The 13994-nt window shown below is 38.6% G+C and overlaps 1 protein-coding gene across 3 annotated transcripts in view; it reads right to left on the minus strand.

Moving 5' to 3' along the window:
- Positions 1-13994, minus strand: part of LOC131031370 (histidine kinase 1) — a 225044-nt gene that overhangs the window by 103943 nt on the left and 107107 nt on the right. For all 3 annotated transcript variants that reach the window (XM_057962472.2, XM_057962471.2, XM_057962473.2), the window contains exon 5: positions 7350-7509. In XM_057962472.2, coding sequence (XP_057818455.2) covers positions 7350-7509 — 160 coding nt within the window. The remainder of the gene's footprint in view (positions 1-7349; positions 7510-13994) is intronic.

Here is a 13994-nt window from a genome sequence, read left to right on the forward strand (position 1 = left end):
CCCCATCTCCTTGCACGGGTTGATTCCATTCTCTCATTACTGACGGGATCATGCCTGACCTCTTACAAACTCCTCAGGACTTAAGGAACCGGGCGGGCTCAATCTCTTGCAAGATCACTTCCTCACCACTACCTGCTGAATCTCAAAATGGCGGATAAAAATACAAAATCCTACACCAGGGGCAAGACGAAAATCAAAAAAGAAACAAGGGGGACCCTGTCAGCGACGGGGAGTGTGTGCAACGCACAACACATACCTGCAGAGGATGAATTCTAAGTACATCATGGACTCCTTCCATGATACCCATCATGCACACCCGCAGAGGACGGATCCACCTTGCATTGCTCGCAGAGGGTGGAAGAGGTCTTACACATCAAAAATTCTCTACAGAGAAGTATAAATTGACACTTTGCACTCTGTAGAGGGTGGACCCACCTTGCACTCCGTAGAGGGTGGTCCCACCTTGCACTCCGCAAAGGGTGGAAGATACACACAATGTATCATAGGAGCTGAAAACTCCCACTTGGCCAAAGCATATTTCAGAGAAACAAGGAACACATGTTAGTTCTATCATAATCAAGAACATCCTTGCAATAATCATATAAGAATTATAAATTCAGAACTGATTCGAATTCAAATGGTTAGCCATACTTCTCAAATCCAACACTAGAGATATCAATTTGTTTGTAAATCAGATTTCAACATCAATGGTTAGAAAACATGTTTAAGCCCTGCTAAATATAATCAACAACAATGCATTCACTAAGGATTATGGGGAATATGTAACTCCCTCTTAACCCTTATCTAAGTAATAAGTTCACATGATTCAAAAACTAGTTGATTTACTCCTATCATAGTTTTAAGAATCTATCGACTATATCCTTAATTGAAAGTGTGAGTTGAAAGCTTGTATAGGCTTTCATATCTAATCCCGATGGCACGAGCTGATTTGATGTTGGACTCCTTAGGCCATGCAATAACTCTTCCTTCAAAAAATACAACCTGATAACCTTTATCTTCTAGAGCAGATATAGTGATTAGATTCCTTTTTATTCCAGGTACAAACAAAACATTACTAAGATGAAGGGAAATACCAAAATCTAATTTTAAAGAAGTAGAGCCAAAAACTCTTACTACATAACGAGCATTGTCACCAATAGTCACATGAAGGTTGGACTCCTTCTCCATCAAATAAAAGAGATGCTCCCGATAGCCTATGATGTGTCTAGATGCACAACTGTCAATCAACCAAGTGTTACTGTTTGACTGAACATTGCTTGACAAGGCTGAGACAAAGAGGAAGTCTTCATTATTCTTCTGTTCCGAGACTTCATTTAGGTTCGCTTCTCCTTGCTCAAGCTGAGATTGACAGTCCTTTGCAAAGTGACCAAACTTGTTACATCGGAAGCATCGGATGTGAGACAAGTCCTTTGGTTTCTTCCTTGAATCGGGAGTAGAGGGTCTGAAATCTCTATTTCTCTTGAAGTTATTCTTCTTCCAATGGCCACCTTCCTTCTTAGCTATGAGGACATGATGATCACTGTCATGAGGACTTCTAATTTTTCCTTTCGCAACCAAGCGAGATTCCTCTTGAATGCAATTTCCTCTCAATTGATCAAATTGAGGAAGCTCCACTCTTGCACTGATTCCTTGAATAAAGGGCTCCCATGTAGAAGGAAGACCATTTAGAGCCATCATAGTTAAGTCGTTGTCTTCAACATTCTTCCCAACGGCAAAAAGCTGATCCCTTAGCTCAGAGATCCTCATGAAGTAAGCAGCCACAGGTTCTCCTTTCTCCAATCTGATGTGAGCGAGTTGATTCCTTAAGGCAAGTATGTAGCTAGTGTTGTTGACTTCATACATCTTCTCCAATGTGTTGAACATCTCTCTCGCAGTCTTCTTCTTGGAGATGGATGACACAATGTGATCTTTGACGGAATCAATAATCACCCTTTGTGCTTGGTAGTCCTTCTTCCATTCGTCCTTCTCCTTTTCGTCTTTAGGTTCAGCAACATCCTTGCCGACGTATTCAACAAGGTCATTTAAGGCCATCATTACTCTGACCTTCCATGAAGTGTAATTGGTGGAACCTTCCAACCTATCTTCAGCCCTAAGACAAGAAGCCATGTTGACTGAACTTGAGCAATAGGTTAAACTGAAAAATGACTGCAATTGATGAATCTGATCACAACTATTATGAAACAAGCTCTGATACCATGTTGATTTAGTGATCAGAATTAATAAAACTCAGAATATAAATAAAATGCACACACACGAACACAAGGATACCTTGGGAAAACCTCCCTCTTGGAGGAAAAACCCAGCAGCAAAGTTTAGATCATATATATTAAAATCAGTAATGATACAATTACATATTCGCCCACCTAGGGCACAAGAATAGCTGACTTATCTGATTCACAATCTTAGATCTGAATTGGAGATCGCCTTCACAGCAGATTAGACTGATGTAGTGCACTTAGAACCTAACGACTTTGGTGAAGGATGGATTTACACAATATTAATAATATTCACTAAGTCTAGGATGAAATTCACAGGTAGTCGCTAGACTCTAGGGGTGATTCGCTAGTCCACAAGATTGATTTGCTGGCCTTCGCTGGTCCTTCAGATTGATCCACAAGCCTTCTATGAAGTTCGTTGCTGCACAAGGTGGTTTGCTAATGCACAATCAAGTTCGCTGACTGCTGTATCAAGATCACCCAAGTCTGATTGCAGGGATAATTGAATTGCACAAACTCATGATCAATTGACAATGTCTTGCCTTGATTTGATATGATTGCAATGCCTCGTGAACCTAGGTCGGCCATTTCCCTTTTGCCGCCAAGATGCAAATATTAATTAATTAATTACAATTTCCTTGAGCGCCCAAATAGGGCCTGCCCTTTCAATGTTTACAAGTTACATTTGGGCCCAGCCCAATTACATATAACTAATCAATATGCAAGTTACATAAGCATTCAAATTTGGGCCCAGCCCAATTACATATAACTAATCAATATGCAAGTTACATAAGCATTCAAATTTGGGCCCAGCCCTATGCATTAAATGATTACATCAATATAATTAATTTTAAGGCCAAGCGCCAGATTAAAATTAATTGAGCTAGGGATTCGACCTAGCTACATTTCAACAAGGCGTACAAAGTTAGAAACAAAGTCACACGATTTACCTATAAATCGCGAAGTTTGCAAATAAAGTCACGCGATTTGCAACGAAAATCGCTCATTTCTGCTAAAAACCCCGAGACTAGTATCGATGAAGGCAAAACATGGAGGGTAAAGTCATTTCTTTGCTTGTAATCGTGAAGAAATAACCTGACATTGCATTCCAAGGGTTAGGCATTCAAAATGACATAGTTTAAAATCGCACATTTTAGCCAAAGGGCCCGAAAATCATCAACGAAGGGCAAAGTGTGAATTTCGTGGAGTTAGAACGAAATTGTTCGATTTCATAGAAATACCGAAGTTTGTAAAAACGCCTCGTTTCGCACAATGATTCAATAAGCCGAAAATCCTCATGGGCCGAAAAGATCCAAAGGAAACCAATCGCCCAAAAGGTCCTCAAAGGCCGAAAAGTTACATTCCAACCTTAGGCCTAAATTACAAAAAAGACTAAAGTTCGCACATTTCAAGCTCTATAGTTGAAAATCAAAACGAGAGAAATGGAAGCCAAAGGAAATTCACATTTTGCTTAAAGTCTCGAAATTTCTCTAAAGGGAGTAGCGTTAAAGTGAAACTCGGTATTTTTGGGGGTTTTGCAAGAAAGGAAATCGCACAATTGCACTTCAAAGGCCGAATTCGCTTAGCCAAAGGAAAGTCGTCAAGGGTAAAGTTCGCTCATTTCCTTCTAAGTCACGAGTTTCATCTAAGACCAAGGGTGGTCAAAACGTATTCCGGCCTTTGATTATATTTTGAGAGAAAAGATGAATAAGTCATGTAGTATGTTCCAATTAGCCGAATTTCTTCTCTAGAAGTTAGGCGTTTTAAGTCAAAACAAGAAAATCTCTCAAGAAGGCTAGGAGACCCGAAATTTCAAAAGAGAGCAAATAATGTGTCAAGTGAATCTCGCATATAACCTTATTCGCCTGAAATGTCAAGAGGGAGAGCAATTTAACTCAAACCAAAATCTCGCATTTGTAATCAATTGGCCAAATTTAAACAAGGGGTCGCTTTTTTTTAAATCTTGAAACCCTAATTTCGCAAGGGGAGATTTTAATTACTTTAAATACAAACGCCTTTCATCCTCGCCAAAAAAAGCCCAACTTCAACTAATATTTAATATTTGTTAGATTAATTTATTTAATTTTTCATAATGATTAATCCGGGTTGAAATTGATTGTTTGCAGATCTACGACACCGAGAAAGCTAAGGTGGCAATCTGACACGCAATTTGAAGATAGGATCGCAATCAACGCCGGGAAGCGAGGATGCGGAGCGCAGGATCAAAACAACAAAGCACAGGGAAGCGCACCACCACCAGACAACAAGTTGAAGTCACAGCAAGACCGAGGACAAAGAGCACACAAAATGCTACAAATATGCATTCTCAGAAATATACAGCTGGAATTAATTCCAAAATATCAGTTTGAAAAACTGAATTGTTTTATTGTAAAAGAATACCTATGGGTCCCACCTATGAATTCAAAGCGAGGGGACATAGGTCAGTTATGTCAAACTACTGGATAGATCTGAATTGATAACAAACAGTGGTCGGCAGTTGAGATAGTGGTTGGGGGAATAACTGAGGATTGAATGGGCATGGGTTAAAGTTGTCAGGCTTCTAGAAGGCAGGTCGGGACTATTGGATGCAGTCAATCCTGGCCTTCGATTCAAATTGTAAAATCTATAAAAGGTAGGATGCCTCTGATTGTAAAGGATTAGATTGTTAGATTCTAGTTAGATTTTTTAGAGTTAGATAGTTAGAGTTTTGTAGAAAGTTAGATTTTAGTAGTTAGGAATAGAGTAGAACTGCTACAGAAATTGTTGTAATGACAGCCAAAATCAATATATGATCATTGAAGTACGGTGTTTATCATCTTGGTTTTATTATGTTTGCATGGTTTCCTTCAGCAGGTTTAGATAGATCCTTCTCGGTGTGCAGGTATTTGATGGATTCGGGTTCATACCATTGGGGATGTGTTGATTGTGTATCCCTTTGTATGGTTAGCCCGAGCCTTTAAAATCGTGCTTAGTTCAATTGCAGGTGTCTGTTTGAGCTACGCCAAAATTGGGTGTTTGGGCATGCATCTGCAGTCTGAAAATATTCCAAGTCTCCTTGAAGATTGTACCATTCTTGTGAGGTTGTGATTTATTTTGGCCAAGAAGGGATTAGTTATGTTGAATCCGTCTACTCGCATACCAATCTTGTTAATTTTAGGTCTCTTAACCCTATCCTTTTGTATTTATTTTCCCGCAGCATCTTAGGATGAAGATCAGCTCCTTGTAAACGTAAGGCCCCTTGTGCTCCCAGCAAAACACATCAACCGTTGAGCTATTCTACAGTCATGAACTGACATTTGGAACCTTGAGGTCGTCCCCTTTGATCAATTAAAAACAACATTAGGGATTCCTTACACAAGAGAGGATAGGATACTCAGCGAGTAAATTCTATTCTGCGTTGGCTAGAGAAAGTTGTAGCGATATGATTTTAGCAACGTCAACAGTCTGGAAGACGACTTTTTCTTTTGAGGGGAATGATGTAATCAACGTACAATGCATATTTTTATGTTTGATAATATTGGTTATCTGGAAATGTATTAATTGTCCAAGTTAAGTTTGTTGTCACTCTTAGGTAGTTTATGTGTTGTTTGGTTGATGGTCGTGTTCCTCTCGGCAACCGTTGGGTCCTTCAAATATGTTGTGTACCATCAAGGAAGGTAGCATGGTATAGTTGAATGAACTCTAACCCTTTGCCAACCATCTCTGGTCTTCTTCTCTATAATAATTTCATGTGTGAATAAAGATATATTTTACTCCTATACCTAGTATGCATTGTCATCTTTAATGTTACTTCCTATATTTATTTTATCAGATATAGCCATAAACACTCTTAATACAATATCTCAACAATATTCATTAGAGGAATTGAAATATAATTTGTTCTCACTAATCCTTTTTTTTTTTGGTATTTCCATTGCTTATGATAACCGTTTTTTTTTGTTAGTCCATGGTATCCCCACGACTCAACCTAGCGACACAAGTTTCCCATTATGGGGCGAGTTGAGGCGAGACTAGTCCCTAGAGATGTACCAAGCCACCCGTAAGCCAGATCCATCGGTTGATTCCAGGCCTCAGAGTCGAACTGAGACAAACGGGGAGCAAACCCATGGTCCAAGCCAACATTGCTACCTATCCAGGCTTGCTTATGGTAACCTTTGATTTAAATGACATGAGAAGGTATCACTTAGATCAGATTCACCCAAGACTTGCACTGAGCCTCATTAGTAGAAAGAACTGAATCAATTGAATGTGGTATTTTACCTAATTTCAACAATTTATCATGCCGGATGGGATTTGCATATATTTTTACAATTTGACAACCACCGATCCAAATATTTGTCTCCAATTCAATTTATTTGAGAGGCATTCTTAAGAATTTCTTTACATTTTGTTTTTCAAATGCTTTAAACTCTAGACAAATGTTTCTCAAAAAAATTAGAAAAGTTCAACATTGTTAATCCAAAACAACAATATGTACTCAAAACCTGATTTGCACAGTAGATACTATAGGAAAGGGAATAGAAAGAAGAAAGAACTAACATTAATATCTACAAATGATCAAAGTCAGTATGTGGGACAGGAATGCATTTCCAGTTTTTTCAAAGTTGAACTTAAACAAAACAATAGAGAAAAAATGTGAAAACAAAGAACATAGAATTGATTACGAGTTAGAATATGCATAAGTTCATCTGAAAGGTTAAACCATCACCACTGAAGTGGTTGCCACAGTCCTGGTGGTTTAGTAAACAACAATGTATGTGCACATTCATTTGTGATACAAAGACATTGCATATAATGAATTTCAAATCAAAATTCTAGTTCTTGGTTTAAAAAACAATGGTTTGCTTAAGGGTATGGCATGTAAAATGATTCTCAGAGAGCCACACAAGATAGAACCAATAATCTGTACATTTTCTCCAACATATACATCTTTAAGTGGAAGCCTATTTGTCAAAACAAAATGTGAATGTCAAGATAATTTCAACATATGTACTCTATGGACTTGCAATTGTCTTCATTAGAAATGTAGATATAATGGTGAATACCCTTTCCATATTTTCCTTTGATCAGATTGGAGAAAAATTGGCAAAAAATAATCACTGATATTTATACCTTGCTCAAGTCTAAAATGTTGTTCAGCAATCGTAGCAAAGCTGTAGAGCAACGGCGAATCTGTGAAATCATAGATATTTGCTCAGTAGTGAGGTATTCATCACAAAGCAAGATGTCCAAAAGCCCAATTACTGCAGCCATCGGTGTTCGAAGTTCATGACTGTAATAGCATAAAAGAAGCAATTATATATCCTTCAAGAAGAACAATTTTTCTCAAATAAATTGATGGTTTAAAGAATTTTTCGATTAATTCTTCATGAAGAGAACAGAAGCAGACAAACAAAAGCTGTAAACTAAAGGTTTTGAAGAAATGCCAGAAAATTGTCAACCTACAAATCAAATACATGTTAAATTTTTAATGATAAATTCTACAGCAATAGAGACCAATCTGGATGAAGCTTTCTCCCCAGGAATCTGATGATTGTTTTTCAGGAAAAATAAATAAATAAAAAATCCATTGGCCATTGTGAAGCTACACAAGGACGAAAAATCTCTATCTACTCTAAACTCACCTAGCCAAAGTAGAAATAGGATTACTTGAGTTATTCCTTTTGGGGGGTATAACCTTAATCTTGGTGAAGCAGCAGACCCAAGTTTTGTGTTTGAACAGAGCAATTTAGTATTACCTAGTTACAAACAATAACACCAGCCGAGATAAGCCAATAAATTATAGCACATATTTCCTGAAAGCTTACATGTGCAAAAGACAATACCTCATCTGCTCAGAACTTCAGTGGCTTCAATGGGGCCATGTTCACATGCTATGACTGTTTTCCATAAATCAGAGATTTTTATAGACTCTGAATTAGATCTAGCAAGTAGAGAAATTTGGTAGTATAGAAAATGTGTTTTCATAATTAAACCAGAAAAGAATACAAAATATCAGAAATAGGAATAAGCATCTGACCCTCTATTGATATAGAATAGCACATAGAAAAGAGTTTCTTAAGAATAGATGATAGTACAAGTAAGAAGAATACACAATAGATACCCAAAGACATGTCCAAACTTAAGTAGGAAAAACCTGACAAAGGTATTTCAGTTGAACAACAGCCAACAACAATCTCTTCAATGATTCAATCAGATAAAGCAATAAACCTCAACTAACAAACAAAAAAATAATATGTTCATGCAAAATAAAAATACAGTCAGGATTCAGAACACATATATGCTCTAATCATTAGATGTTGTCTCAAGTAAATCAAAATAACTCTCAATCAAGCTAAGAGCATAACATAAGCAAGAATATCTCATGTCATGCTAGAGTAAATTTCTAAATCCTACCTTCTCACCTATGTCATTTTGAAGAGAGTTAGGAGAGACAATGGTAGTAAATCCCTCTAAAGCCAATTTAAATGATTATCCCACCATTAGTAGCATAGATACTCACACAAAAATCTTAAGCCCAGCAGAGGTATCTCAAAAATATTCTGCCATGAACTATCTCCATACAAACATTTGGTCCATTGGTATTACAACAACATTGAAGGTTGGCCCAAACCAAGATCTAGTAATTACCCGAATTGTTTTCATCAATTCTTCTTTCTCCCAAAATAATACCAAAAGCATCTCTAATATGATACTCTTCCCAAAAATATTTCTTCACACTTTCTCAAGATTGATAACCAAAAGAAATAATATATTTCCAGTGTTAATGAGAAGGCCTAATTTATGACTTTGATAATTGTTGAGCCACTAAGATCCTTCACAACATCCCCTATTAGGTTCTCAATGCCCAAATTATCCCAAACATCCAGTTTCCCAACCTTCTACATCTTATTCTCAACATCCAAGGTCTTCTTAGCATCCAATTACCCAACTTCTTAACTTCCAAGTTCCAACATCCTACTTAAGCCTTGTGTTGTAGTTGCTCTCAAGGTCCATATTCCTTTCAGCATCACAGTTGCTCCTAAAGTCCATGTTGTCCATGCTGTCCAACATGCTTCATGCATGCAACTTTGTCCCAAATTTCAACTTCACCTTGATGCCCAACATGGTTTTGAGATCCAACTTGTTCACAAGCCCACTTTTCAATAACCGGGAAGAACATCAAAAATTCCATTTTGTAGCATCCAAGGCCCGACATCCAAGGATCTGTATCAAGAACTAATCTTTCTAGCATCTGAGGAACCTAACTTCCTCTCATCAATGTCTAAGGTCCAGCATCCAAGGCCTAGTGTCCTTTGGGCGCACCTCAAACCAATTTTCTCATTAAGTTTATCCTCAACAGTCATCCTTGTGAATTAAGCATTCATGCACGTTTTTCAACCTTGAAGAACATGCATTTTCTAGAGGGAGTACCTCACTCCATCTTAGAATTTCCTAGTGTTGACGTGGCTAAACTCGTATCGCTACAACTCTCTCCGGCCAATGCAGAATAGAATGTTGAGTATCCTATCCTCTCTTGAGATAAGGAAATCCCTAATGCTGTTTTAGTTGATCAATGGGGACAACCACAAGGTTTCAACAGTCAAGTCATGACTGTAGGATAGCTCAACAGTTTGATGTGTTTTGCTGAAAACACAATGGGACTTACGGTTAGATAGAATCAATTTTGTTCGCACGGGTTCCCTAATATACTACAATTTTGATTTCATCAAATTTATCTTTGACATGATGCTTTTCGGACTTCAACTTTTGATTAAAAAAAAAGGGGGAAAAAGGGAAGGGAAAGAGAGAGAATGCCTAATTAATCTACCTAAGACAGCATGTTCACAAAAATAGAAAGAAACCTTGAAAAAACCAGATTACACATCATCAGCTAATGAAGCACAACTCTGTAAAAACTAGCGCAATCTTCAATGGGAGTTGGATTTTCATGCTATTAAACATAAATTCAGAATCAGATATTCATTCATTTAATATTTAATAACCGAACAAGAGCATAAAATTGGTTCAGATTAACCATGCAAGAGGAAATGACAATTAGTCAATCCTTAATGGTGTGAATGCTTAAGGTTTCTATCAGATATAATTCTAAAAATACCATATGAAATTAAACTACATAACAAGAAAAATGAAAGATGAAGAAGGAGACCATGCACTCACAAAGAAACCAGGCAGCTTTAATATCCATTAAATCTGCATAAATTCCACCACAGTTTCAACAACAATTTTATACTTCTTGATAGATCAGAGGCTCTAAGATAGCATTGGCAGGTCGCTGCCTCTGCCTGAATGGTTTTGAATCCGGCCTGAGTGGTATAGTGTGGGTTATGATTGAGGTATCATAAGTCTTCAGGTCCTCATACCCCCAAGCAATGATATCCGGAAATTCTCTCATATTTTTTAAGAATTTTGTCCCTTTCTTGCGATGTACATACTTTTCCAATCAGCACATTCTTCTAATTATCTACCATGCCAATATTGATCTTGTCACATACGCCCCCTTCGAAATCACCTTCCTTGCGAGACTTGAGTTGATCCCAATCAAAGATCCTTTCAAGTTGCACCATCCCTCTAGGAATAGTATTCGTCTTGAGATTCAGGACACCTTCGATGTCGATTTCAGCCTCTTGAGGTTCTCCTTCGTCAATAATTTGTGCTATGAATACATCTGAACTTGTGATGAAGTCGATAATGTGCTTGTCATCATCGAACACTTGAAAATTGGTGACATTATCCAGAACAGAAGGGACTGATGTCAACTCAACCATGAACTTCTTTAAACTCTGCATTGACAGTGGTTCCAAGGAGCTTGCAACTTGTGCCAATGAATTAGCAACCTGATTTTGTGATCGGAGAATGGTTTTGATGTTGAAAGCATCAAAACTTTCCATTATATCCCACACACGGTTGCGATAACAATTTAGCCTTTTGTCATGGCATGTGTACTGCCTTCTAACCTGCCTGACTACTACTTTTAAATCTCCAAAACAATGCAATATCCGTGCTCCTTTTTAATGGCCAACAACAGTTCATGAACCAAAGATTCATACTCTACCACATTGTTGGTACAATGCAATTGCAATCTGTAGGCGGCCAAATAAGTTGGGGCTTATCAATTCTATTCTTGCCCCGGGTCCTCGCTTGGATTTTGAACCATCAAACCTCAATGTCCAAGCCTGATTCAGGTTCGTTACCTTGCAAGTTTGAGTTTCCAGCTTCTGTACTTCATCCTTTTTATGTTTGGGGACCTCTTTTTTGGGACTTGTGGGTGGAGCAGCACATTCTTGTCTCTGCACATGAGTTTTCAGTACATCCAGGTGCTTCTTTCACACTTGGTTCAATGTTGTTCTGCACAATGATCATGTTATTTCAGAATGTGCAGCGCTATGAACTTTGCACTAGTCAGGTAGAAGCAGGTCAATGGAAATTCCACAATTCAAGTGTTGTGTTTGTTCTGCACATTTGCAGAAAAAGTCTCTAAAGCTACTAAATAGCTCATTCTCTTCTGTTGATGATACATCATCATCAAGTTCTTCTGTGATTCTTTCTAAATTTGAAATTGGCCCTAAACATTGAACCAACAAAACTTCATTGTTGGGCCCATATCAGCCCTGTAGGTTCCCATATCAGACTCCAAAAATAATGTCACATTGGTTTGATTATATTCAGTGATCATTAGCTTAAGCCTGGGTTCAGACTCAATTCGGATTTGGTTTGCCACCCCTCTCCATGGCATCCACATGTGGGTGAAGCTTGAGTGCAACCACCCATTAAGGACGCGGGTCTAATCTCTGCTTAGCAACATACCATATGCCCCCAGAATGTCTACTACCTAGATATCGATGTACATCTGGATGCGTGGATCCGCTGTCAACTGCATATGAATGTTATTTAACTCACCCACCACATTTACTTCAGATTTATCTAATTGTGTTACTTTCCTATTCGTCTTAGTGGGGGTTAGGCCTAAGACAGTGTATATAGATAGAAGCATAACATTAGCTGAAGCTCCTGAATCTATCAAACAGTTGTGCAGATTTTTACCAAAAATCCGAAGTGTCAGTAAGAAAGGTGGGGGTTCCAACTTTTCTATGAATATATTAATGGTGGGTTCTATCGATATTATATCATTTTTCGTCATCGAATTATCTTGAGCTCTCTCCCGAGCTCTAACTTCAAAACCAGTTCCTACAGACTAATCCACTAGGGATTCCACTTGTGCAACATAGTTCACTGTTGCACCTCTAGCATTTGTTGGTCCTCTCTCTCTTACTTCATTGTTAATTTTCATAGGTTGCTGTGGTGGAGCTCTTTGTCCTGAGTTCTCATCACCTCCTTTTGTTTGAACTGGCGAACCTTCCCTAAGGCTACCCAATACTGTGTCTCTAACCTCAGAAACTTTCATTAGTTCAGCAAGGGACAAACTAATTTTGACCTTCCTGAATTCTTCTGCTAACAATTGGCCCACCCTAATAACTTCTGCATTATTGGAAGGCTTCTCTACTTGAGAGGGTTGAGTACTTGTACTCTGGTTTGGGGCAGTAGTTGATTGGTTTGGGAAAATAATTGCTTTAGGGGAAGCGTGCGCCTTCTCGGGTTGACCTTGGTTTGCGTATTGTTGTGGCGCCCTTGGATAACCTGGGTTATTATTTACGTTTTGGTCTGGGGGAACCTGAATGTCCTTTGGAGGCGTGGAAGTGGTATATGGAGGCGTGGAAGTGGTATATGGGCCACTGTTGTTCTAATTGTTATTGTTATAATACCCTCGGTTGCCACGTTGGTATAGATGGAAGGCGTTCACCTCTACAGGCTTACATGGATCCGCCACTTCATTTTCATCCTAATTAGGGAAGAAGGGTGGAATGTAGGTTTCTAGAACCAGGGCTGTATTGTACCTAGGCAATGGAACTATCTCATATCCAGTAGGAGGTGTTGATTGAGACATTGTATTTTGAACTTCCCGCTGGAATATGTTTGCTGCCACTTAAAATTCATCGCACTGTAATTCCGAGTGCTGGTTGGTGTTATGCAGTCTACACCAATTGGATAGAGCAGCCTCTGCCAGAAATACCTTGTCTGCTGACCTGTTTTCAGATGCTAGTGGGTTATCTAATGGCGTAGGAACTCCAACATTGTTAGGACAGGTATTCCATGTCCTATTTGGCCTCTCATAACTCTGATTTTGGTATTGATTTTGGTGTTGGCCTTGGTGCCGATTTCTTTGGTTATTCTGCAACTGATTATTTTGGTTGTGCAAATAAGTGACCTTAGAAAGAGCTTCCACATTTGGTCAATTAACTCACGCATTTCATCCTTTTCCTCTTGCGTCCTGGTAGATATTGCAGTGTTCTGCAGATACACAGGCTGGTTGGGAGAGATTTGAGGTATAGGTGGTCTAGGATGGAGCACCAATTGATTTGCAGCCTGTGGGGGTTGATATGCTAGTTGCGGGACTTAATTCATAATGGGTGCTTGGTGAGCTAAGGCTTGATTGATTCCTTGAATCTGATTGGGCATTGCAGATGGTCCCAAATGGAGCAATGGTCCTACAATATTCTGGCCTAAGCCCTTACTAATCTCCATGGCCTTAGCATATGCCTCTGTTAGTATAGTCGGTGCAAGATGGGATTGTCGGACAAACATCGTTGTCAGATAATCTAGAGCTGAGTAGTAAATCTCTCTTGCAGAAGCATCACTCACTACATATGGATCTTGCAACCGGGTGAAGGCCTTGTGAAATCTGTTGTTGAAGGAGCT

The sequence above is a fragment of the Cryptomeria japonica genome, chromosome 11 (assembly GCF_030272615.1).
Source record: "Cryptomeria japonica chromosome 11, Sugi_1.0, whole genome shotgun sequence".
Lineage (NCBI taxonomy): Eukaryota > Viridiplantae > Streptophyta > Pinopsida > Cupressales > Cupressaceae > Cryptomeria > Cryptomeria japonica.